The sequence below is a fragment of the Apium graveolens genome, chromosome 5, assembly GCF_009905375.1.
Source record: "Apium graveolens cultivar Ventura chromosome 5, ASM990537v1, whole genome shotgun sequence".
In the NCBI taxonomy this organism is placed as follows: Eukaryota; Viridiplantae; Streptophyta; class Magnoliopsida; order Apiales; family Apiaceae; genus Apium; species Apium graveolens.
In genome coordinates, this window is record NC_133651.1 from 316,024,056 (window position 1) to 316,050,519 (window position 26,464).

Below are 26,464 nucleotides of genomic sequence, written 5' to 3' on the forward strand. Positions count from 1 at the left end.
AAAGGATAAACTCTCAACCACTTGAGATATTCAACCGTGCTCCAGGAACTAATAAATTTGGATAGCGTAATTAATTTATTTTGTTTGTTGACAAATATGACTTATAGACTTATAAATGAGTATCTGTTCCAAGAAATTCTCGGGTGAGTACCCGGGATGACAGAACATAAACTCTTATTCATTTGAGATTCAATCGTGTTCTTATATATATTTTATCTCAATATATGAATAATTTCCACTATTCGATTATGAAAATGTTCATTTATCGAGATTTAACTATACCTAACAAGAAACTTTAAGTTCTAAGCTTGAATTACAAATTTACTCCATGTTTTTTTATGTTATTGGTTTAATTTAATTTCTGCAAGTCAATCTCTTAACATGAAGATATTTGTTGAATTTTAGTAGATTAATGAAATAGTGAGAAGGTGATCAGATAGTTTACTTGTTATGTTATTATGTTATCTTACTAAAGACGATACATTATTTTGTATAAGAACTTACCAATAAAATATTAAAGACGCCTTTTTAAATTCTTTGTAAACAAAAATAGAATTCATTTCTCAATCAATCACATTCGAAGGGTTAGACAAATAGTAGCAAAGTCTGCTGTCGATAGTCACCAAACAAATGCAGTACTCATATTCCATTCCCATTTACGCGTTGTATAATATTAAATACTCCTATCAAACATATAATTTCAGTTGACCGCAAGAGGAGTAAAATCTCAAACCCGAACCGAAACCGAATTAATTTTTCGAGACAAAACACAAAACTGACCCAAAAATGATCGAACCAAACTGAAAGCGATAAACGTTCTTTCACAATTACGGACTTTGATTTCATCCAATTTAAGTTTTTTTAATTTGAGTAAAAAAGATTTATTTATAAAATACGGATAGTGTTGCAGATTTCGAAAATCAGAATTATTCGGTTGAGATACCGATTTACAATTTATTGGGTGATTTTAAAAAATCGGATGATTTATCAAAAATCGGTCAAATCGGACAAATATTTTTGACCGATTTTTAAACGATTTATTAACGATTTTTAAAAAATCGACGAATTTCTATAACAGAGTATGCGGAACATAATTCAAAACCCGAAATTGCCTCCCTGCCCGGGGGACTAATAAATGTGCTAGGATAACTAATAACCGTAATTTGAAACCATATATAATTACTACTTTAAAAAATTTCAACGCTTCACAATCATAATGTGGTGATATGCACACGCCGACGCAAAGAAAATCACTTACATGTAGACTTGCAAAACTAAAAGTACTATCAACATTTTCCCACCAACATGCCTTTACCTTTTCTTCTACCTTTTGCATATAATTACATAATTCCAACAACTAAGTATCCTTGATGTCTCATTCTTGCATATCCTCTGTTCATGTTACTTCTATGAGTTGATCATAATCAAGATTTTATCAAGAAAATGATGAAGATGATGATGGTTAGAGTGTTTGGACTTCATGTTTTTGCTCTGTCATTTTCTTGTTTTGTTCTCCTTGCTGTTCCACAGCTCACTGATCCCTCCCAAGGTTGTCTTTCTATCCTACCTTCTCTTTCTTGTTTAGTTTCAGTTATTACGACGACGATACGTGTTTCAGCTTTTTAAGAGCGGGATATACTGAGTATGTTTGGTTTACTTTATGTCTGTTGTGTTTGTGCATGTTAAGTTACCGGTTCATCTAAAATTTAAGGTGTTAGGGAACCGGTTTGATGAACTTGAGACTTTGATACCATGTATCATCTTGTTCATCTAACTCTGTGCAATATATTGAATTGATTATCGAATTTGGTTTTAACTTGCTAGAGAACTAATACTATACAATTACTTATCAACTCTTGCAGTTTCTGCATTATTAGCTGTCAAGAGCAGTTTAAATGATCAGATGAACCGTCTTAATGACTGGAAAAAAGGCCGAGATCCATGTGCTTCTAATTGGACTGGAATTGTTTGCTCTGAAACAATTGGAACTAATGGTTACCTTGACGTCCGAAAAATGTACTCTGAAATTTCTTTTTTTCAGTTTTTAGTTGATAGTAATATTGCCTGTTTAAGGGCCTTTGTTGTTCACTAAATAGTACTCGGCATACTCATCTGTTCACTATGTTACCCGGACTCGGGTATGGGTGTCAGACACGGGTTCGTATCCAAGTGTCAAACTCGGCAATATTCTGAAAAATTTACATGTTTTTGGCCTAAAATAAGTTTCCAAGTGTCGATACCCATGTCCAAGTGTCGAGTGTCCGACACGGGTACTTGAAGCAAACTGAAGAGTCTGGGTAACTTAGTCTGTTCCGAGGTTTTTTGTTCATATTAGATGTCCCCATTAAGTGATTTTGCTACTTTCTGTAATGTTTTTTTAGCCACCTACTGAATAAGAATCTCTCTGGAAGTTTAGCACCTGAGCTTGGTCAGCTTTCTCATCTACAAATATTGTGAGTATTGAAATGAAATTCTTATTGTATCGATGTTTTGTGCTCCATCTTCCATTCATTTCTTGATTTTCGATGCTACCTAATACACTTATGTTTCTTTTGTTTCTTCTTCTTTCTTGGAAAAGAGATTTCATGTGGAATGAGTTAACTGGCAGCATACCAAAGGAGATAGGAAAGCTGTCTTCTTTGCAACTCCTGTAAGTACTTAGGTAAAATGTATAAGCATCTCCTAAACCTTCCCCATTTTGTGAAGTTGGGTTGACAGGAAATAATCCGAAGAACATAAACTGTCAAATTTACCATTTAATAGATATGAAAATACCACCAAGTGACAGATTACATCTTACTGTCAAATTTACCTGCCATGTTTTATGCAGACTCTTGAATGGTAACAAATTATCAGGCGACCTGCCTGACGAACTTGGATATCTGCAGCATCTAAGGAGACTTCAAGTAGACGAGAACCAGATATCAGGACCAATACCAAAATCATTTTCAAACTTGGCTAGTGTTAGACATCTGTGAGTAAATTTATAGTAAGTTTACTTTTTTGCTTTAGTAGTAGGTATAGTTCTTTGATTAATGTGGTGTCTGACATGCAGGCATTTGAATAACAACTCAATCAGTGGACAAATTCCTCCTGAACTTTCTAATTTATCCACTCTAATTCACTTGTGAGTTGCATATATATATATATATGTGACCTATTCTTACTCTCCATCCCTCCCCTCATATCTGTATGAGAAATTTAGTATTCTAACTGGATACTGCTTGGTATCTTCCTTTATCATTATAGGCTTGTGGACAACAATAATCTATCTGGGTATCTTCCATCAGAGTTGTCAAACATCCCAAACTTGAGGATCATGTGAGCTCCTTCCTTCCTTCCTTTATCATTAAGTACATAATGTTTTGTATATGTTCTTCACTGTGTATCTTCTTTTATTTTTTATTTGATGAAAAGCTACATCTTGTAATGATCAACATGATAATGAACCATCAATGGCAGTCTCTTATAAAACTTTAATAATAATGTATGATTATAAATGTATATGTGCTGTATCTGAGTCCTCAGCTTCTATATGCCCTTGATCACTTTCTACCTCTGCAATAGCAATATCAGTAGTGGTGCAGTCACAGATCCTGGTTAATTTATGTTCTATGATCCTCTTGCAGCCAACTTGATAACAATAATTTCCGCGGGGCTGTCATTCCTGCTGTATATGGGAACCTGTCAAGACTAGTGAAATTGTAAGTTTTACGTTAAGTCTTTTATCTCTTGTTGTTTGTCCGTATTTTCAGCATGGACTATCTATGTTTAGCCATCGACGTCCATCATGTTTTTTAGTTAAATTTAATTTTAAGAAGTCTAGAATGTTATTTAATTTTAATAACTTCTGGTGACAGGACATAAAGAGTTAAAAGTATAAAGCTATACCAGAAATATGACTCTAGAAAGCTTATATATTGTACCTCTCAGGGTGGACTGTCTCTGACACTTGTTTACTTAATTTACCAGAAGCGTTAGGAATTGCAGTCTGCAAGGAGCGCTGCCTAATTTCAGCAAATTATCGAGGCTTAAATATCTGTAAGTTTGAACTTGGACTCTAGGGTTAAGTGATCAACCTGTATAGTTAAAGTTCTTCAGGATTTAGAACATTTTGGTACTGTCTGATGTACAATATAGAAGAAGAAACATGACTAGTTATTAACTTCTTTTACAGTGATCTTAGCTGGAATCAACTCACCGGATCAATACCATCAGATAAGCTGTCGGACGATATGACAACTATGTATGCACACGATGTACAAATAACCTAGTTATTATATTTACTCCATACACATACAATTTACTTTATGTACATAACTTCGTGTTATACTGTGCCAGTTCCAATAAATTTAATTTTTCAACTGTTTGTCTGGTGCAGTATTCTGTCGTCTAACCTTCTTAATGGAACAATTCCGAAGAGTTTCTCAGATCTCCCCCATCTTCAGACATTGTAAGGGTTTTGTTCAGTATATCAATTTAAATTTTGTTGAACGTCATCATGATGATCCTGACAGTCATCCAAGACGCTCTATATTTGTAGACTCCATCAGCATTAATAGAAATTCTTTCTGCATTTCTTCTTGCTAATACTTTGGAACAACTTGAAATTTACATAACATGTGGATTTTTTTTGCAGGTCAGCTAAAAATAACAGTCTTAGTGGTTCTTTTCCTGCTAGTATATGGCAGAACAAGTTCTTCAATGCAACAGCAAGACTTACACTGTAAGACATAGAAGCAAAGTATTTTCACGACTCCTTAAAACGATTGACTTTGACTAACCTTTTTTTTTGTGTGTGTGTTCTGGATTGCAGTGATCTTCAGAATAATCTGCTGGTAAATATTTCTGGAGTTCTCAGTCCTCCAGCAAATGTTACTCTAAGGTGTGTCTCTTTCTTCTTTTACTCAAATTCAGTTACTCCACTGCAGGGGTCCGTTCAACACTGTACTTAACAAATAGCACCTGTGTGTCAGGCTACATGGCAATCCTGTCTGCGACACTGCAAATATAGAAAATATAAACCAGTTCTGCAGACCTGAAGCCGAAGAGGATGCTACTGACATATCAAAAAATACAAGCACTATTTGCCCTATTCAAGCATGTCCTGTGGACAACTATTTTGAATATGTCCTAGCAGCTCCTGTTCCATGTTTCTGTGCATCACCTCTTCGAATTGGATACAGGCTGAAGAGCCCCGGTTTCTCGTATTTTCCACCATATATAAATCAATTTAGAATTTACCTTGGCGAGTCTCTCGGGTTAAGCCTTTATCAGATATCTGTTGAACCGTATTCTTGGGAAAAAGGGCCTCGCCTGAGGATGTATGTGAAGCTTTTTCCTGTAGCGGGGGTTGAGCACTCCAACACATTTAATACAAGTGAAATTCTGCGCATAAAAGACATTTTCACATCTTGGCGTTTTCCTGGTGATGACTTGTTTGGACCTTATGAACTTCTCAATTTCACTCTACTAGGACCCTACTCAGATGGTAAGCATTTACATCTTTCACGCGTCAGGAACTCTGCATATGCAACACTACGGACACACACGATCAGAATTATGACTTTTAATATTATCAAAGATATAATATGAAAAATAAAGTGAGATTCAGTAGTAATATGCGAGCATCCTATCAATATTGTTCCTTGTAGGTGAACCAAATTATAATATATTTCTTGTTCTTGCAACTTTTTATGATGCTGCAGTGAATATTGAGCGCCAAGGAGCAAGTATAAACAAACGCGTTTTGGTGTCTGTTGTATTAGTTGCAGTTGCTTGTGCAGTGGTAATAACTATAACAGCCACAGTTATAATCATCAAAAAACATTCTAAAAATTTCCGGAAGCTGTCAAGATCTCGTACATGTAAGTTTTCAAATTCTTTCGTTTAATGTGATGCGTACAACAATGCATGCATCAAAGGTTATATGGACTTTGCATACCGTGATTCTCATGCAGCCTCGAAGAGTTCTGTAAAGATTGACGGGGTTAGAAGCTTCAGCTTTGAAGAAATGGCAATGGCGACCAACAATTTCACTGACTCAACATTAGTTGGTCAAGGAGGATACGGGAAAGTTTATCGGGGTTTGTTATCTAGCAACAAAATTGTTGCCATAAAGCGTGCAAAAGAGGGATCATTACAAGGTGAAAAAGAATTTCTGACAGAGATAGAATTGTTATCAAGATTACATCATCGGAACCTAGTCTCACTTGTGGGATATTGTGAAGAAAAAGGAGAGCAGGTATCGATTAATTGCTCAACCCCTCGATGATTATGTTCTTTGTTATAGATTCACTTAATCACTTAGGTCATCTGCCACGGATTGACAATAATTCTAATAGCTACATTAGTAATCAACCTTATACTTTTCTCTTGTGTTTTAATGCTTCGTTTCAAGACTGCTGACGTTGAATTACCTAAAATAATCTGAAAGTGTGTTTGGCTCGTTCACAGATGCTGGTTTACGAGTTCATGCCTAATGGCACGCTGCAATACTGGCTTTCTGGTATGAAACTTGTAAATCTGGGTTTTAGGTTGTATATTCTATGAAGATATATTTCTGAGCTCTGACAGAGGTTTCTATTTACTGGTAGCTAAATCTAAGGAGGCTCTGAACTTCGGAATGAGATTGCATGTAGCTCTGGATTCAGCCAAAGGCATACTATACCTCCATACTGAAGCGAACCCCCCAATATTCCACCGCGATATCAAAGCCAGCAATATTCTTCTGGACTCCAACTTCACTGCAAAAGTGGCTGATTTTGGACTTTCACTACTTGCACCAGTTTCAAATGACCAAGGGGTTTTGCCGGATCATGTATCGACAGTTGTTAAAGGCACCCCAGTAAGTTTAACACTAAAACTTCCCATTTTCGCTCTTCTAAAGGAAGCCTGTATAGTAAATTAATATCTCATTAAAAAGTTATATCTAGGCCCGTAAGGGTTGGCTCAGTTGGTTAAAAGAGGGGATAACTATCCTCTTGGTCACATGTTCGAATCCCTGAGGAGAATTTATGATTATGCCTCCTAAGCCAGAGTATGCGATGGTCTCTCTTTAAAGTAACAGAAATTATACTAGCAAATACACTATTGCATTGAAATGAGTTCTCTTTGATTTCTTTCCAACTCTCAGTTTTATCGACATTCATTCATTACATATTCATTTTTCTTAACAAATATGCAGGGTTACGTTGATCCTGAATATTTTTTGACCCACAAACTGACAGACAAAAGCGATGTTTATAGCCTTGGTGTTGTGTTCTTGGAGATCTTAACCGGCATGCAACCAATATCTCATGGGAAAAATATTGTCCGCGAGGTACAGTCCCGTCTCCATTTCTTTCTTGGATATATATATACTTCTCTCTGATGCAGGCTGCAGTTAATCCCTCTAGCACGATACAGGACGTATTTCCAATTGCAGACGCACAAAAATTATTTAAATGTTAGCAATCGGCATAAGTTCCTGAATGATTTCTCGTTACTGATTATGAATTTATAAATCTTACTTTTAGGTGAAGCTATCTTATAATTCTGGCACAATGTTCTCTATTATAGACAGCAGAATGGGGTCTTACCCGTCTGAATGTGTCGAAAGGTTTTTAGCTTTGGCCCTCAAGTGTTGCCAAGACAAGCCGGAAGATAGACCATCAATGCTGGACGTGGTTAGGGAGCTAGAAAATTTACTTCAGAAGATGCCGGAAACTAAACCTGACTTGTCGAAACCAACATATAGGGAGTCCTCGTCCTCAGCGTCGTTAGTCCTTTCAAATGAGGAGTATTTTGCGTCCCTAAATATGTCGGGGAGCGATCTTGTTAGTGGCGTGACGACGAGCATCAAGCCTCGATAAGAGAAGCCTCAGTCACACTCGACAAATTATACTATGGTAGCTTAGTGTTATGAGTTGTACCTAGTTTTGCCTCGTGAATATAGAGAAGATGGTGTATAGTTAGGGGAAGCTGTTAACCTTTTTGTTGTGTGTACTTGGTGTCATTATAATCACAAAAAAACTATAACTAGTCAAGGGGGAAGAAACTGGAAAATGGTAGCATCATTTTGAGTTACACTAGACTGCTGAGAAGAGAAATGGTTTCACTTCAGGGGAATAAAAATCATAAACTTTGCTTTAGTCAGCAAATCAACAATTGCAAGAAAAGGAAAAAAAGATAATCTCAAGAACATGTGTTGCATACAAGTACCATGCATAATCTTGGCAGGCAATATTCATTATATCATTATTCTGTAACTCAGAAGTTGAAAATACAACATAAACCAAAACTGTTCTATTGATATAATTAGAAATCCAAAACTGTTGTTTTATTTATAGATGCAACAAAGACACAAGTTACCTAAAGTAAAAGAGTAAAGACAGCCATTTCAACAGATTAGCATAGCAAAAAAAACTACTTGGGAACGGACTCGCCGTTCTCACAGTCTTGCAACAATTTCTCCTTCTCGTCAGCAGAAGTAGCCAATGGCTCCACCTCCTCACCAGTAACCAGCTTCACTTCCTTAGGAGCAGAGCTTTGTGATCCGGTCAGCCTTGCTAGTACCACAAATGACATCCCACCCAAAACATTATTCATGACCCTCAAAGCAACCACAGAAGTCTTGAATATAAATGGTGGAAGCCCCTTGGCAAGCACATACTCAATCCCGTTGAGCGTCTGGTATCTGAAGTTACTGCTAATACCCATGTGGGCAGCCCATGTTAAAGCATTCAACATGGTAGGTGGCGCTTTGTTTGGAGTTTCAAAAGTAGGATCCATCTTCTTTCTCATCATGAGTAAACCATTGGAAATAGCAGTCCCAACCAATCCAGCTGCTAACCCAACTCCAGCAAATACCATTCCTTTATAAACAAAAGTCCCAAACCTATCAACCACGCTGAAGGGGCCTGGCTCAAACATGTGGCTTGTTGGACAGCTGGCAAAGAAGGCGGGCAATGCAGCCCCAGAGGACGCCATTGTGGGTGCCAAGAGATACATGAGGGTGAAATTCAGTATGGAGCCAACAACGAGAGTTGAGAAAACAAAATCAAGCTCATTAAGACCAAAATTTGGGCGAGTAGCCATGTCACCTAGAACACAAGCGCTCACACCTACAATCTCCTCCATAAGAACCTTGAAAGGAAATTGAGGATCAGCAGCCACCCTAGACCTCCAGCCACTTAAGAAAGCCCCTATAGGTCCAAAACCATCTAAAGATGAAGAATCATCGGGATTAGAAGAGGAATCATCACTATTATTGTCACCGTTCCCACCACCTCCTCCTTTAGAACCGCCAATGCCATCATTGTTTCCACCACCGCCAGCTACAGTGGCACAAGGCAAAAGAAACTTGGTTGAGAGGAAATTAGGGGTGAGCAGATTCTTTGGGAGAGGAGAGATGAAGAGGTTCGGAGAAGTAGGTGTTAGGGGAAAAGCAAGATTATTCTGAATACGATCCACGGATCCATTGGACTTGAAATGGTGATAGTGACTGGGTACAAGTGACCCGTAAAGCTGAGCCATTGTCGACATCGGTAGACCAAGGTTCAAACTCTTCTCCTGGCAGTATACAAGAACATACTCAGAATATATCACAAAGAGTGTGCAAGTGACTAGGATTATCATCCCAAATAAATTATCCTCCATTCCTACTCCACTCCAAACAAAAAGTTGCTTGCATAATTTCATTAATTTTATGTTATGAGTTTAGAGCACGAAATTGGTGAAAGTGAGCAAAAAAGTTACCACTAATACCACTAATACTCCATTGTGGTAGAAGAAACTAAAATTGCACGAAAATACGAGTATTCATTCAAAACTTTAATTATTAACTACATTGGATTGACAAAAACGAAAACCATGACTTAACCCCGAATACGATAAATAGATGTGCATATTCATTCCACCTCTTGAATTTTGAGCAACAAGCTGCATCGTAACATATTTCCAGTCATTTCTCTTTCATTCATCTCTGCGAGCTTAAATTTACTTTGAAACATATTCAATTCATTTAAACTCGATTCTTAATACAATACAACTACTTAAGAGTTAGCATCTCCAAAAATACTTTGGCAGCTCTATCTTTATTTATTAATTTGATAACCTAATATGAACTGTGACTGTCTTGTTAAATTAATCAAATGTTGAATTTAATACTTAAACTAATGATTTAAAAATGAAAAACAAATAAATCAGAATGAGAATCGAAAGCATAAAAAACAACGAAATGAGAAACACAAACCCTAATTACAGAAATCAATAAAGAGAGTGTATGTAACTGTATGTATGTGTAGTTGTGTACCTTGTTTCGGTAGATGCAAATCTCTCTCTCTCTCTTTCAATCTCTCTCGATCTTTCTCTCTCTCTTTCAATCTCTCTCAAAATCTCTCTCTCTCTCTCAGACTCTCTTTACACAGTGAGAGTGATTACCGCCGCTACAGCCGCTTTATTGTCAAATGGAGGCGAGGCTTATTTTTATTTTATTTTTATTTTTATTTAATTATTTTAGTACATTTCACCAACCCACTAGGGTGTTGTGAAGTGATAGGTGGCATTTTCTCCTTTAATTGAATTAAATATTAAATATATATTAAATATCTCCAGTATAATTCCAATGGTTTTGATTTTAAGTCACATCGAATTAGTAGAGGACCAAAATCTCTTTGGGCCTGTAAAACCAACGCTACCCAAAATATCTTAAGAAACACAGGGCTGAGAGCTGAGCTCCCCTCGTGGCCCAAAAGGTCCCCCCCGCTTCTGTTGTGTCCAAAAATATTCTCCATTTTTCGCATGCACCACCCGTCCACACTTCGGTGCTGATTGTTCGAGTCGAACTTTTAACCTCTCGCACGGAAGATAATAGCTACTGCTTGCTTAGTGTGCAAGTGGAGGGTGAATTCAAGTCCGTCTATTCATTTTTTTTATTAAAATTTCATTTTTATTTCCGTTCAACGGATAAGAATCTGATCTAAATACACATCTGTTAGGTCCCAATATATTTGTAGAAGGGGGGTTGAATACAAATTATACCGTTTAATCGAATTTAATGCGGAATAAAAAAGTGAAATAAAATTTAAGTTAAATAAAACTATTATTAAACTTGAAAGGTGTTACAATAACGGTATCGATTATAAGGGATTAATCTCAAATAAATTATCACAAATCTAGAATAAATTCGACATGAACTTTTTCTATTTTTGCAATAAAAAAATCAAATGCTGGAAGCAATTTGAGATTAAGTTCTAGGGATTTTGATCCGCTAGATACTTACACAAGAACAAGAGAATGATTTCTAGTTGTTTGGATTTAACTTTAGTTGCTAGAAATTAATGATCTTGAATGCAGTTGAGAGATGAAATATTTTGCTGCTGCTGCTTTTCTTTCTGTGTTCTTGAGTTGGTTGAAGTGTATTCAATCTTATATATTGAATGTATGCTGCTCTCGTCTTTAATAATTCAATCAACAGAATTCACTTAAACTGACAAGACAATCGGTATGACAATTGCTTGAACTGGCATGACAATCTGTTGAACTAGCATGACAATCGGTATGACAATCACTTTAACTATCATGACAATCAGTATGACAATCTCCTGAACTAGCATGACAATCTGATTGTCATACCAGTTTAGTTGATTGTCATGTTGAATTAATATTGAATATAACTTCAAAATCAATTATGAAAATTCATAATATTAATTTAAAATTAATTAATCAATTAATTCAATGAATCAATAAATTAATTTTTGCAGGTATAATTTATTTTCTTAATTAAATTATATGACTTATTAATTAATAGAGAATTAATACTACTCTTAAACAACAACCACTCTTCTGAAAATTTTCTGAAAATCACTGAAAATTATGAATCAATTCCACCACTTCAATGTTGACACTCGATGTACTGTATGGTTCATAAGTGACTAACTTTCGTGATGTTTATTCATGTCTTGACTTTGATAACTTGATTTTCTTCAGATTAAATCCCTGTAATTATCTGATACCCTGACAAGATCTCTATCACTTGATTAAATCCACAATCTTGATTTATATCACTGAGACTTGATCAATTTCTTGAACTTCTTCCAGTGAATTAATTCCTCAAGTATGTAGATGAACCTTGTTTCTGAATCTTTTGACAGATGTTACTTTGTGAGATCTGTTTGACGGTAGATCCACTATTTACTTGTTTCATTCTTATTTGAGTTGAGTTAAATCCTCGAATAAACAAATAGGCTATGACATATGTCTTTCAATATCTCGTTTTTTCTCATGTGAACATGTAGATTGCACGCAAAATATATTTATCCCATCTCAGAATGATAATCAATATGTTTGACTAGTTTATGGTGAAATGGATCAAATTTTAATAGTAAATTACATATATTATATTATATTTACAGATTTATAATTAAAATTTTAAATTTAAAAAAATGCTTAATATCAGGTAATTTGCAAGAGGACATCTTTTGGCCCATTTTTCTCTTAAATTATTTTAAGAAAAAATTAAAACTTATTTTGAAAATATATATTAACCCTTATAAAATGTAACTTTTTAGTTTTTTTAAAATTTTAAAATAGTAACATAATATAAGTAAAAAAGTATATACAAGTGTACGAGATAAGCGATCAGCAAACTGCGCCGCAAGACCTCATTGAATATCAAATCCTATCCTACAAAAAACATATTCAGTCGAGCTTGCAATCTTAACAAATTTTGTAAAACTTATATTGATAGTAAATCAAATTAGCTAAATTTTCCATTTTAGGGTGTGTTTAGTATTGCTGTTGCGGTCAGCAACAACAAATTTTCGCTAAAAAATAGTTTTTGATAAAATTTAAAAGTTGCTTTTTAGAAAAGTATTCTTGACCTAAAAGCTGCTGTTATGCCCAAAAATTGGTATAAACAATATTTAGATTAAGATTAATAAAATGAGCGGAATTAAAAGAGAAGCGCCTGAAATCTAGGAAGAAGATAAGATTGACTTTCCATAAATAGAAGGCGTGCCCTAAGAACGCGCCCCATTGATTGAATAGCTGATTGACAGTTGTGGTTGTCATGCTTTAAAGGCGCGCCCTCCAACAGGCGGAGGAGGCGCGCCCCGTTATCGAGAAGGAGGAGAGAATTTTCTTAATTGAAACCTGTAGTGTAGTGAGCCTTAGGGCGCGCCTTGAGCAAGGAAGACTCTTTGGACGGGTTGATTGGAAATGATTGCTTTGGCAGTCTTGCTTGATTTAGACAGAATTGAGGCGAGCCCTAAAGATGAATAGTTTAGGGCGCACCCTATGATGAAGAATGATATCAGAAGAGACCAAAGGCTGGTAACACAGGGCGGCGCCAATATACAGAGATGTCTGGGCGCGTCCTCAACTTTTACTTGACATATAAATATAGCTTTTATGTGCTGCTTGGATGGATTCTCTGGAAGACTCAAGGAAGATGGAGAATGTTATTACTAACCTATTTGATGCAGGTACTCTATTGAAGAACTCCTTCATGTAGCATATCTACAGGAAAGGCGGTGTCCGTGGTCAGAGACCTCCAGGGGTATGCCTGGACTGAAGGCCTCCTCCTGTAGTCAATGGGTGTCCTCATTGGGGATGTGGGGTGAAAGCTGGTGTGTGCTTTAGGAGTTCTGTCTCTGTAGTCAACGGGTGTCCTCGTTGGGAGACTTTGGAGTATCCTGCACTTTGCACCCAAAAGCTTGGGATCACTTGTCTTGTAATCTGGTAGGGGCTCCTTATCGGGGGACAAGGATGCGTCCAATATTTGGGGTGAACCACGGCTATACCTGCGTCCATGGATTAGAGAAACAGCTGGTAGCGGAGGGTTATCCTTGGCCAGGGAGATGCCTCATCCGTGAAGTCTCGAAGTCGTGGACGAGCCTTGGGCCTTTGTGGTTGGGCCTCATCGGCGGACATTCCTAAAGCTAGTAGAAGACGGTTTCCGGTGGGCTTCCCATTGGGCCTCGGGATAAGAAATCTAAGCCCATTAGGTTTCTTGTTCCCCAAGAACTACGTGGGCTTGATCCCCTATAAATAGGGGTACGTAGGCACATTGTAAGGAGTCAGAAGCGAGATCGCAAAGGAGCCACCACTAACCCTAAGCAATCTCAGCCCCCAATAATCAACACCACCAAACACTGTTCATCTTTTCCGACGAATACTGTTCATCAGATCCACCGACTACTGTTCACGTTTCCGACAAAGAACCGCCATAACAGATCTTGTTTCCGGCTACGAACCTCAAACTTTATTGATACCAAATTCCTCTGTCAACAAATTGGCGCTAGAAGGAGGGGTTCGAACAAGATCTACATCTGGGAGAAAGGATGTCTCAATATCACGATGGAGGTTTTTACGATGGAAGTTCTGAAGAATATTCCGATCATGGCTATGAATATGAACCCTACGTTCCGCCAATGACTGGCCGTCCCACACCGAACGTTGGAGGACAGCCTCCTGTGCTCATCAGCAACGCCGACTTATTGGAACAACTGTATCGCATGAGCGACGTTTTGAATGGTTTCGATTCAAGGTTAAGCACCGTGGAACGGCGCAAGGGCAGGAGGGGTCTTCGCCACAACCGAGCGGCTCAGGCGTCTGGAAAAGCACCCATGACAGATAGGGATGTCTCGGCCGGCCATGGCCACACTGAAAGAGGGCGTGTGCCGATAACCCCGTGACGCATGTATTATTCTAATGACACGTCCCCGATCATTGAGCTAGTGGAAGAAGATGCTGATGGACGGGAAATTCTGCGAACAGATAACCGGGGAGCCACCCATCCGCACCGCTCTGGACGTAGTCTCGAGGAACGTCGGCAGGCGGAGTCAATGCCGGAGAATCAGCCACGAGGCTTCGCAGCTCTGAAAGATCGCTTGGGGATTCGCTTGGGCGATGACGATTTGAGAATGGTATTACTTGAATGGCAGAAAGAAGCTGATCGCGGAGATGTGACGACCCATGATACAACGTGTGTGCCCCTGAATTCCCAGGAAAATCGGGAGCGGCACCACGATCCAACGCGTGTGCCCTGGAATTCCCAGGAAAATCGGGAGCGGCACCGCGATCCAACGCGTGTGCCCCCGAATCCCCAGGAAAATCGGGAGCGGCACCGCGATCATGAGAGAGCTCCTCCCCGCAGATCGCTGGATCGATATGGACGTGGGTATGGAAACGATCGATGGAGAAGGCCTCAATGGAGAGGAAGAGGTGGAGGCCGAGGCAGATATTTAGACGGATACCGTCGTGGCAATTACCGCGGACATCTTGATTTCCGCTGGAATAACCAAGCAGATGGCTATGATTATGTGGAACATGATGATCCCAGGAATATAGAAAACTATGATCGCGGTACGGTTCGAGGCCGCGGCCAAGGTGGGGAAGAGTTCAAAGGAGAAATCAAGAACGAAATCCTGAAATAATTGTTATACCTGAAGACGCCCAGAATACAAACCAGCAGCAAGCCCCTCCCGGGGGGAATCAAGTGGAAATATCTCCATTGCAACCCCAAGGTCCGCAGCCTCAAATGCAGACCATTCCCGGCGTGGGAACTTTCAATGTAGGAGATCTGAAAAGGCTACTTAACCATCTCGAAGGCAGTATGACGGCTACAGCTGAAATCCCTTCCCCATTCTCGGCAGCAGTAAGGGATGCACAATTGTCGGTCGGGTATCGCAACACTACTAGCGATCTCCGTTTCCACGGAAACTCAGATCCGGTGGAATTCCTGGGTCGTTTTAATATAGAGATGGATGTGTACCAAGTCTCGGACTTGGCTCGATGTCGTCTCTTGGCGGCAACCTTTAGAGAAAGTGCCCAGCAGTGGTTTCAAAAGCTCGGGCCAGGGGTGATCACCTCGTGGGATCAGATGAAGAATTTGTTCTTAACTAAGTTCCAAGCCGCGGTGAGATACGCTCCATCTGTCACAACTCTTGCCAACATCGTACTTCAAAAGGTTCAACGCCGAGTCTACTAGCATGAGGGGGGCGTCAGACGAAGCCTTAAAAAGTTTCCTGATCGCAGGATTAAGGGTTGGTTCAGATTTTTGGAAGCACTTGCAAGGGAAAGATCCGGCCACTCTCGCAGATGTCTTCGCTTTGGCGGAATCCTTTAAAGCTATAGAACAATTTTTGGCAGATGTACAACCAACCTCACAGTCGAGTCAAAGAAACAAAGGAAGGAAGATGGATAGGTCACCAAGCCCGAGATACCGAAGGGATAGTCGAAGCCCAAACCGGATAAATATAACAAGCACAAGGAGGGGATGGAGCCCTCCCTCAAACTATGACTACAGGACAAGCCGGTACACACCTTTGGTCGCATCTATCGACCATATCTACGAGGTAAACAGAAATAAAGGGCTATTTAGAAAACCTGAAGCTTTATCATCATGGCAAAGCAAAGACAAGAAAAAATATTGCGAATACCATGAATCATCTGGACATAACACGCACGAGTGCCGACATTTAAAAGACGAAATCGAAACGCTTATCAAGGAAGGATACCTCGGAGAATGGGTAGTCGAGGAAGTAAGGAAGCACAAGGATGACAGGACAAGAGAAGAGGAAAGACGAGCCCCACGCGGGATAAACAATGATACCCCGGAGGAAAATAAATTTATCAGAGATGGCAGTATCCGAACAATCTACGGGGGAGATCCCGGAATGGAATGCAGCAACCGAGCCTTGGCAAAATACACTAGGGAAGCCCGGTTCAGGCCTCTCACAGATATTCATAGGGTGGAAACCCGGCCACCCAAGGTGTTTAAGGGTGAGTCCATGGATATCACTTTCAGAGAAACAGATGCCCGATGGGTACATCACCCACACAATGATGCGTTGGTTATTTCCATCCAAATCGGTACAAAGAATGTCCATAGAGCCTTCGTGGACAATGGAAGCTCAGCAAACATCCTCTATTACAGCACCTTCAAAAAGATGGGACTGCCTGATCAGGAATGTCGGGGGAAGACTCGTGGGTCTATGGTTTTTCAGGTGTAGGAGTTAGAGTCATGGGGTCAATTCGGCTCCCATGTACACTGGGGGAAAGCCCGCTGTCGGTAACAAAGATGCTCGAATTTAAGGTCCTGAATCAGGAATCGTCCCACAACGTGTTATTGGGACGACCTTTTCTGCGGGAAATGAGAGTCATCACTTCAATTCATCACCTAACTATCAAATTTCCAATGCCGAATGGAGTGGGAAGTATCAGGGGTTCCCAATATGACTCGCGGGAGTGCTACATGCAAGCAATGAAAGGTTTCAGAAAAGACTCCCACGCTGATGATACTCCGGACGTGGATCGGGAAAAAAGCATTGAGCAACCAACCGAGGAAATCCGAGTCCACTATTATGTTGAGCAAGAAGAAGAACATCCCTCTGAGTTGCCCTCGACAATGTTGTACTTGGAAGACACAATCAGAATTGAGATGTTGGAAGAAGAAGAGGAGGCGATGGATACCATAGTCCAAGCAGATTTCCATGGGGAACGTTTAGAAGGAAGATTTGATGTCTTGCAAAGCCTCGAACAGGGTGATGCCATTCCTCTTGCAGGAACACCCTCGCCCGCAAAATATACTGAAAAAGTTGATGACTCTACTACGCAAGACACACCTCCTGAAGGGGATGCACCCTCTCTACAAGACCAGGAGATCTATAATCCCCTTGACTTGGATCCCCGGATACCAATGCTGACGGAAAAGATGGGGCCAGCAGAGGATACGATCGAAATCCCCGTTGATGAAAAAGACCCGAGTAAGGTTCTGAGAATAGGGTCCCAACTGGCACCAAGGCTAAAGGAAGGTATTTCAATATTTTTGTTGGCAAACCTTGATGTATTTGCATGGAGCCATTCTGATATGGTGGGGATTGATCCAGTAATAATGTGCCACCGATTGAATATCGACCCCAAGCATAAAGGGGTTCGACAAAAACGAAGGGTCGTAAGTGGAGAGAGAGCTATAGCCCTGGAAGAAGAAGTAGAAAGGCTCCTAGACGTCGGACTAATTCGAGAATCTTTTTACCCAAAATGGCTAGTGAATCCGGTATTGGTAAAAAAGCCCAACGGCAAATGGAGAACGTGTGTGGACTTCACCGACCTAAATAAAGCATGCCCAAAAGATAGTTTTCCCCTACCAAGAATTGATCAGTTGGTCGACGCCACGGTGGGACATGCCCTGCTCAGCTTCATGGACGTATACTCTGGGTATAACCAGATCCTTATGTATGAGCCTGACCAGGAGCACACCTCTTTCATCACTGATAAAGGGCTCTACTGCTATATCGGAATGCCATTTGGTCTGATCAACGCCGGTGCCACTTACCAAAGGTTGGTAAACAAAATGTTCAAGAAGCAGATTGGGAAGACTATGGAAGTGTATGTGGATGACATGCTCGTGAAATCGAAAAGGGCGGAAGATCACGTCGCCGACTTAACTGAAATGTTCCATATCCTGAGAAAATATAGGATGAAACTAAACCCGCAGAAGTGCGTGTTCGGCGTAGAGTCGGGAAAATTCTTGGGATTCATGGTCAATAACCGGGGAATTGAGGCCAACCCGACAAAAATAAAAGCTCTGCTAGACATGAAATCTCCCACCAGTGTCAAACAGGTATAGAGTCTAACAGGAAGGATCGCAGCCCTAAATCGATTTGTGTCAAAGTCGTCGGATAGGTGCAAAGAATTCTTCAAAGCGATCAAAGGGAGAGGGGAGGATTTTCTGTGGACCCCTGATTGTGAAGAAGCTTTTCTGAAAATCAAAGAACAACTGGGAAATCCGCCGATGTTGGCCAAGCCAGAAGACAGAGAAACATTAATTCTGTATTTGGCGGTGTCAGAGTATTCCGTCAGTGCCGTCTTGGTAAAGGAAGAAGCAAGCCACCAGTGGCTTGTATACTATGTAAGCAAAAGGTTGTTGGATGCGGAAACCAGATATACCAACATGGAAAAATTAGTGTACGCTCTTATTCTTGCGGCACGAAAGCTAAGACTGTATTTTCAGGCTCACCGAATAGAAGTTCGCACTGCTTACCCGCTCCGGCATATTTTACATAAACCCGAATCGTCGGGAAGAATGTTAAAATGGGCCATAGAGCTAGGGCAATTCGATTTGGAATATTGTCCATGCACGGCAATCAAAGGACAAGCGCTGGTCGATTTCGTACTTGAGTTTGATGAAGAAATTGATGATAAGGCCATAGTGCCGGCAGAACAAACCTCGCAAGAAAGTCATCAGGACGAAAAGAAGCAGGAACTCCCCCACCCGTGGTGGACATTACATGTGGACGGGGCCGTAAACAACAGTGGGTCAGGTGCCGGGATAGTCTTGATCACTCCGGAGGGGCACCGCTTGATGAGTGCTATCCATTTCAAGTTTTATGCTACCAACAATGATGCTGAGTATGAAGCCTTGATTAACGGTCTGAAGTTAGCTCTGGAGGTAGGGGCCGTGAATTTGATAGTTCGAAGTGATTCCGAATTAGTTGTCAATCAAGTCAACGGAGGATTCCAAGCCCGAGGACCGCGAACAGAGCTGTATATGAGATGTGCAAAACGCCTACTGGAAAAATTTTCAAGTGCCAGACTGGAAAGTGTTCCGCGAGAAGAGAATAGTAATGCGGACGCTTTGGCCAAGATGGGTTCACATATGGACAGTGTTCAACTTGGACAAATCCCTTTGGGAATCCAAGAAGTTCCAAGTATCCCAGAGGTGGAGGTGTTTCAAATGCAAGAAATCCCACAAGAAAACTGGATGACCCCCATCCATAACTATATTCAGTCAGGGGCTGTACCGGAGGATAAACTACAGGCTCGACGTCTTTGGTACCAAGCTGCAAATTATGTCGAGTATTACGGGGTACTATACAAGAGAGGATTTAACCAGCCACTGTTACGTTGTGTGGACAGGGAAGAAGGAAATTATATTCTCAGAGAGGTGCATGAAGGAATTTGTGGCAATCACTCGGGGGGTGGTTCCTTGGCATTAAAAGTGCTCAGACAAGGGTACTACTGGCCGACTATGAGGGAAGATGCTTTCAATTTTGTCCGGGCTTATGATCGTTGCCAACGGTTCGCCAACTATTCCAACGTCCCGAAATCCACCATTACCTCATTATCAAGTCCCTGGCCTTTTGCCATGTGGGGGATTGATCTCATTGGAGAGTTACCCAAAGCAAAGGGGGTGTGAAATACGCCGTGGTAGCTGTGGACTACTTCACCAAATGGGCAGAAGCCATGCCGCTAGCCACAATCACGGCAAAGAAGATAAGAGATTTTGTGTTCAACTTCATAGTATGCAGGTTTGGTATTCCTTAAAAGCTCATTTCAGATAATGGAAAACAATTTGATAGTAATGAGTTAAGGAAGCTCTGTGAAGACTTAAAGATTAAAAAAGATTTCGCCGCGGTTTATCATCCGCAGAGTAATGGTCAGACAGAAGCCATAAACAAAATCATAAAACATACCTTGAAGTCAAAGTTAGAAGAAAAGAAAGAGGATTGGCCAGAAGAAATGCCTATGGTCCTTTGGTCTTACAACACGACAGCTAGGACGACCACAGGTGAAACCCCTTTTCTGCTGACCTACGGGGTATGAGGCCATGGTTCCGGTGGAGGTAGGAGCAGGATCTCTACGGAGAGATGCGTTCGTCGAGGAAAATGCAGAAGTTAACCAGAGGCTCCACTTGGATCTGTTAGATGAAGCACGGGCAAATGCTCAATTGAAGCTCGCTGCGTACCAACAGAGGGTCGCAAGGTATTTCAATAAAAAAGTAAAACCCATACCGTTCAAGGTTGGAGACCTCGTGTTGCGAAAGGTTATGCCTAACACTAAGATAGCTCAACACGGGGTGCTTGGAGCTAATTGGGAAGGAACGTACAAAGTCAAAGCTATACTCTGGAAAGGGACCTATCGCTTAGAAGATCTGGATGGTAAATTTATTCCTCGAGCATGGAATGCAGAACATTTGCGGAAGTATTATCAGTAGGGTGTGGTTGTGTCCCCCTTGTTTCCTTGTTTTGATTCTTATATAATAGGCTAGTAGCAAATAAATTTCTCCTAGCCTCGGGGGGTAGTACACATGACTGCGAACCTCGGAACTAGCAGAAGGAAGAATTTTTTTTTAAATAACTTCCCCATAAAGCATAGTAGCCATGGGACTGGTGTAATTTACCCACTAGAGCGCGTTATCAATAAAAGAGAAAAGTTACTTCAAAAGTTACTGTATTTGCTTAACATGAAAATTCTCATCTGAAAAACATCAATGGCGCGCCCTATAAAGAGGCGCGCCCTATCTGATAACTCCTGCTTTATGATCATGACAGACATGGTAGACAAAGATGAAGGAAATAAATGCACATGGTCAGCAAAGTAAGACTAAGGGAAAAAACTACCCGAAATAAGGCACGCCTATTGGACCAATAAGTCAATTAAAATATGGCAAAGGTACTAATGGAAAGAAACACAATGACAAACTTTGAGATCACACAAAAATCTATGAGGGCGCGCCATATAGTAACATACTTCATGGAAACATATGATTTCCAAGGGAAAAATCAAAGTGACTTAACAAATTTTTGAGTAAAAATGAAATTAACAACTAGTCATACATGCAAGAATAAAAGAGTAGCAGAAAAACAAGTCATACAACTTTGCACAGCATCAAAAGAGGGCTGACTCCTCATAAGTATTTGAAATTTAAAGCAGTAAATAATCAAGGCGCGCCTTGGGACTGGTCCATTGAGGGAATAGATTGAAGAGGGACAGTTGGATCAACTTCAGGCGCGCCCTTGGAGACTTCCTCTTGCGGCGCGCCCTCCGCTTCTTCTTCTTCTTCCAACCCAAGTTCTATCCTCCTCGCCCTGATCTCAGCAGCATGCTCTTTTTTGAATTCCACCATCTCAGCAACAGTCTCCTCCCCAAACTTCTCAAAGTAGTAGTCAGGATCATTGGCCACAAAACCCACTCTGTAGAAGTGAAAACCATTGGCAAATGCCTCATCAGATATTTCCCTCTTTTCATCAGGCCAGCCTAGTTTTTGTTGCTCCTCCAGATATTCAATTCTCAAGTTAGCTGCACCCAGCTCAGTGTGGAGAGAGGTAGCCTTTTTGTTGGCAATCTCTAGCTGGGAAGTAAAATTGGCCACCTCATCCTTGAGAAAAGAGATTTCAGAATCCTTAGCTTTAATGTCTTTGGCATGCAGAAAGTCTTTGTCTTTGAGGGTGTTCCTCAAAATATTGTTGTCCCCCTGTAGCCTCTCCAGGCGCGCCCCCTCTTCCAGTAGCTTATCCACCACTCGAGTGGAGTGGATAAACAATTGGCAAGATGCCTTTATTGAAGCACGAGCTGCATCTCCCAAATCCATGGCTTGCCATTGCTCCACTTCTTCATCTGAAACATGAAGGGAACCCATGGGGCCAAGAGCGTTCAAGGCAGCAGAAGAGACGGAAGGCGCGCCCTCTGCTCTTTGCCTCTTAGGCGCGCCCTGCTTTTCTGTGAGGTCAATGATGGGCCTCTTTTGAGCAGGTGCATTTTGAGGGATGGAGGCAGAAGTTGGAACAGATGCCTGTGCAGCAGGAGCATCCTTCTTCGATTTGGGCTTAGGCTTATCACCAGGGCGCGCCTCAAAAGACTTGGGGATTTTTGGAGGAGCCATTTATGCGCAAGACATAAAGACATATTAGTTAGACATGACATGGAAGCAATTGATAGAGACAACATTGATAAACATGAGTAAAATACCACGCCTAGAGTAACAGGGCGCGCCTTAAAGACGCAAAAAGAATAAATGAACGAAAGTTTTTCTATCCAGTATGGCAATGAAGAGTTAACAAAAAAGAAGTAAGACGCGCCAATAGTGAAAAGGCGCGCCTTTATATTCTACAGTGAATGAACCTGAAGGATCTTGGTCTTGTAGGGAGCCATCCTCTGTTTCCTCTTCTTCTTCTTCAGCTTCTTCGCTGTCTAAGTCAATAACACGAGAAACAGGAGCACCCTTCCTAAATTTCACGTATTTGCACTTCACTCCTACTTGGTCAGAAAGGATCCCTACTCGCATCAAGTTGGATCGAGTGACTAAGGTTTTTAAGTTCCACCTGTCAGAAGCCACTCTAAGGAGGGCTTCAGCTCGTTTTTTGGGCTCGCCTTTAAGGGGTTTTGAAGCTGGTCTGTCTGAAAAAGTATAAGGATGAGAAAAGAAAGAAAAAATATAAAAATAACACAAGAAAAAAGGCAAAAGGGCGCGCCCTTACTTGGTGACTTGTTGAATCTTATCCTTATTCTGGGAACGTCATACAGGTAAAAGAAGTTTTATTTCCAACCTTTCTCATGGCTAAGCTTGCCAGAGGAAAAACCCTTCTTGTTATGTTGCTTGTCCACCACCAGATAGTAGTACCCATGATCAGATTTCCTTAGATTGAAAAAATAAGCAACTTCTGCCATTGACGGTTGAGGAAAGCCCAAGTCCATATAGAGGATAAACAGAGCCAGGATAAACTTGTAGCTGTTGGGAGATAGTTGAAGTGGAGCAACGTCATACAGTTCTATCACTTCCCTAAGGTAGGGGTGTAAGGGCGCGCCTATACCCAAAGATACTAGCTTGGGGCTGGTCACCATTCTGGGAATTTTAAATTTCCTCCCATAATTAAAGATATGGGGCCGCATCATGCTCAAAGGGCGCGCCCATATGCCTTCCATATCGTAAAACTCCATGAGCCATCCTAGTTGCTCATCTGAACAGGCTGAAGAAAGGCCCACACAGAAAAGCTTCCCATGCTCCTTCCTGAAACGCTTCTTCACAGCTTTAGTACATGGTTCAAATTCATCCCAGTCAAAATCTAATTCACTATCAGAAACTTCCCAGTGGTGGAAAGGGATTGGAGAAGGTTCAGGAGAGGTGGAAAATTGGAAGGAGTCCTCATCAAAGAAATTTTTCTCATTGCGAAGAGGGGACGCACTCTCTCCAGGCGCGCCCTCAGAAACGGGGGACTTAGGCGCGCCCTCTGTTTGTTGGGGAGACGGACTTGGAGATACAGTCCTGTAGGATACTTTAGAGGGTCCCGCACCTACGTTGACGCCCCTCTCAATACCCCTATATCTATCAGCATTCAAATTCTCGAACCAATCATCATCGTCCAGTTATGTCCTATCTGGGATTGGGGATCTATCCTTTTGGACCAGCTTCTGCTTGCCTTGCCTACGAGATAAAAGAATATTGTCCGTGGACGAATTATCTGAGGAATCTGCCATCAAGGTACCCTCTTTGGAATCCTGAAGAAGGCGCGCCACCCGGTTCAGAAATTCAGGAGTGTGGTGGGCGTTTGGAGGTTGAGGATCGAAGTAAATATTTGGGGGCGAATAAATCCCCAAATTTGTGAGAAAATTCTTGAAAGGATGAAAAGGAGAGGACGCGCCCTCGTCTTCCAGCTGTCAAGAAAACCAAAAAAAATGTTGAGGGCGCGCCCCATACGAAAGAATGAGATACAAAAGTGTAAAGAAAATGGGATAGATAGGTGGGGGGTGTAAGAGAAGAGTACTTTCTATGATCTATATCAGCTCCCTTCTAAAGTAAGCCTTCTAACAAGGGGCGCGCCATCAAGAAAATCTTAGCCTATTATTAAAAGTCTTTTTATTACAACAGGCGCGCCCTATTTTGGTCATGAACATGTTATAAGCCAAAGATAGGGTGCGTCCTAAGTTGCTGGTGGATTCTAAGGGCACAGATGGTCAGGTGCAAATTGTAATTAACGATTGATATTCTCAAAAACACAAATTTAAAAGTTAGACCCAATGATTTTGGATCTAAAATAGCAAAATCCGAGACTACACATATACATACACAGATACATACATTATTTTATGCACATCATCAAGAACAGAAATGGGAGATGAAAAGGTAATGCGACATGCAATGTGATTTACTTAACAAAATTCAGAGATGCAAGAAGTTTTTGTACCTTTTTGAATGGAGAATAAGTTGGCTAGAACAGATTTGAGAAATGGCAGCGGAGAAAGCTGATCCCAGACAAAGCTTCTTTTCGCCGGTATGATACGTTTTGGAGAAGGGTAAAGTAGGAGAGAGGGTAAAAGTGAAAAGTAAAAAGAAAGGGTGTGACTGGTATTTATAGTTGAAAATGACAGCTGTCAAAATCAGTCACATCCATCGCGAATCCCTAGTAATCAGGGGAACTGTTTTTAAACCGTTTGAACTTCTAGGACGCGCCCTCCTGAAGGCGCGCCCTATTTCGTTATTATGGCACCATTGAAGTCGTAAAGAAAAATTGGAAGGCACACTCTGTTTAAGGCGCGTCCTGTAAAAAGTATTGGAAGATTTGTTTATACAAATTCTAATAAAGGTGAAGAAAAAATCCCAATCCCATTTTCAAAAGCATATGAAATTTGGGGGGTAGTTGTTATGCCCAAAAATTGGTATAAACAATATTTAGATTAAGATTAATAAAATGAGCGGAATTAAAAGAGAAGCGCCTGAAATCTAGGAAGAAGATAAGATTGACTTTCCATAAATAGAAGGCGCGCCCTAAGAACGCGCCCCATTGATTGAATAGCTGATTGACAGTTGTGGTTGTCATGCTTTAAAGGCGCGCCCTCCAACAGGCGGAGGAGGCGCACCCGGTTATCGAGAAGGATGAGAGAATTTTCTTAATTGAAACCTGTAGTTAGGGCTGAGTATCGGGTTTAGAGCTCATAACCATCCAAACCAAATTTAGCGGTTTTACATTTTACTTAACCATTACCGTAACCATAACCGTTACTGATATAACCAAACCACCCAAACTATAATGGTTCGGGTTGGGCGGTTTCCGTTTAAACCGTTAAGAAAAATATGTGCATATATTTACTAGGTAAAAAATTTAATAAGTTAATAAATTATCAACTAAACAAATTTATTATGTAATAATTTGGATCTTTTAACTTCAATATGTAACATTCAAGTGCACTTAACATAACATGGATTCAACTACTTATAAATATTAATAATTTATCTAATATATGTATCCTCAAAATATATAATTAAAATATTTTAATAGATTCGGGTGGTTTGGATATAACGGGCGGTATAAAAGACAAATCCAACCAAACCGTTATTTTTCGGGTTTTGGAAAAATGAAACCATAACCGATCCAAACCGTTACAAACCATTAAATTTCGGTTTGGGCGGTTTGAAACGGTTGGTTTGGACGGTTATGAAATTTTTTTGCTCACCCCTACCTGTAGTGTAGTGAGCCTTAGGGCGCGCCTTGAGCAAAGAAGACTCTTTGGACGGGTTGTTTGGACATGATTACTTTGGCAGACTTGCTTTATTTAGACAGAATTGAGGCGAGCCCTAAAGATGAATAGTTTAGGGTGCGCCCTATGATGAAGAATGATATCAGAAGAGACCAAAGGCTGGTAACACAGGGCGGCGCCAACAAACAGAGATGTCAGGGCGCGTCCTCAACTTTTACTTGACATA

At 40.5% G+C, this 26,464-nt stretch overlaps 4 protein-coding genes across 5 annotated transcripts in view; 3 read left to right on the forward strand and 1 right to left on the reverse strand.

The window, feature by feature from the left end:
• The first annotated feature begins 1,114 nt into the window (after positions 1 to 1,114).
• On the forward strand, positions 1,115 to 7,986 carry LOC141659537 (putative LRR receptor-like serine/threonine-protein kinase At1g06840). 2 transcript variants are annotated; one of them, XM_074466455.1, is made up of 20 exons: positions 1,115 to 1,549; positions 1,863 to 2,016; positions 2,382 to 2,453; positions 2,579 to 2,650; positions 2,831 to 2,974; positions 3,056 to 3,127; positions 3,250 to 3,321; positions 3,630 to 3,704; positions 3,973 to 4,041; positions 4,178 to 4,246; positions 4,382 to 4,453; positions 4,640 to 4,726; positions 4,817 to 4,885; positions 4,977 to 5,491; positions 5,769 to 5,867; positions 5,961 to 6,244; positions 6,457 to 6,508; positions 6,597 to 6,847; positions 7,187 to 7,321; positions 7,518 to 7,986. In XM_074466455.1, the coding sequence occupies exons 1-20, from the start codon at positions 1,444 to 1,446 to the stop codon at positions 7,851 to 7,853; spliced, it is 2,805 nt and encodes a 934-aa protein (XP_074322556.1). In that variant the 5' UTR covers positions 1,115 to 1,443; the 3' UTR covers positions 7,854 to 7,986. The 2 variants fall into 2 exon arrangements, with proteins under 2 accessions (XP_074322556.1, XP_074322555.1); XM_074466454.1 differs by having other exon boundaries at positions 1,123 to 1,549; positions 5,709 to 5,867.
• Positions 7,987 to 8,257: 271 nt separating this feature from the next.
• The window catches only part of LOC141659540 (protein RETICULATA-RELATED 3, chloroplastic-like), a 91,082-nt gene continuing 72,875 nt past the window's right edge, over positions 8,258 to 26,464 (reverse strand). Inside the window, exons 2-3 of the mRNA XM_074466458.1 lie at positions 10,295 to 10,374; positions 8,258 to 9,552 (exon numbers count right to left, since the gene is read on the reverse strand). Of these exons, the coding sequence (XP_074322559.1) occupies positions 8,407 to 9,525 (1,119 nt within the window). The 5' untranslated portion in view covers positions 9,526 to 9,552; positions 10,295 to 10,374 and the 3' untranslated portion in view covers positions 8,258 to 8,406. The remainder of the gene's footprint in view (positions 9,553 to 10,294; positions 10,375 to 26,464) is intronic.
• LOC141661317 (uncharacterized) lies at positions 15,975 to 16,997 on the forward strand. The gene has a single exon (XM_074468302.1). It carries the CDS (start codon positions 15,975 to 15,977, stop codon positions 16,995 to 16,997), a length of 1,023 nt encoding a protein of 340 aa, XP_074324403.1.
• LOC141661318 (uncharacterized) lies at positions 20,594 to 20,980 on the forward strand. The gene has a single exon (XM_074468303.1). It carries the CDS (start codon positions 20,594 to 20,596, stop codon positions 20,978 to 20,980), a length of 387 nt encoding a protein of 128 aa, XP_074324404.1.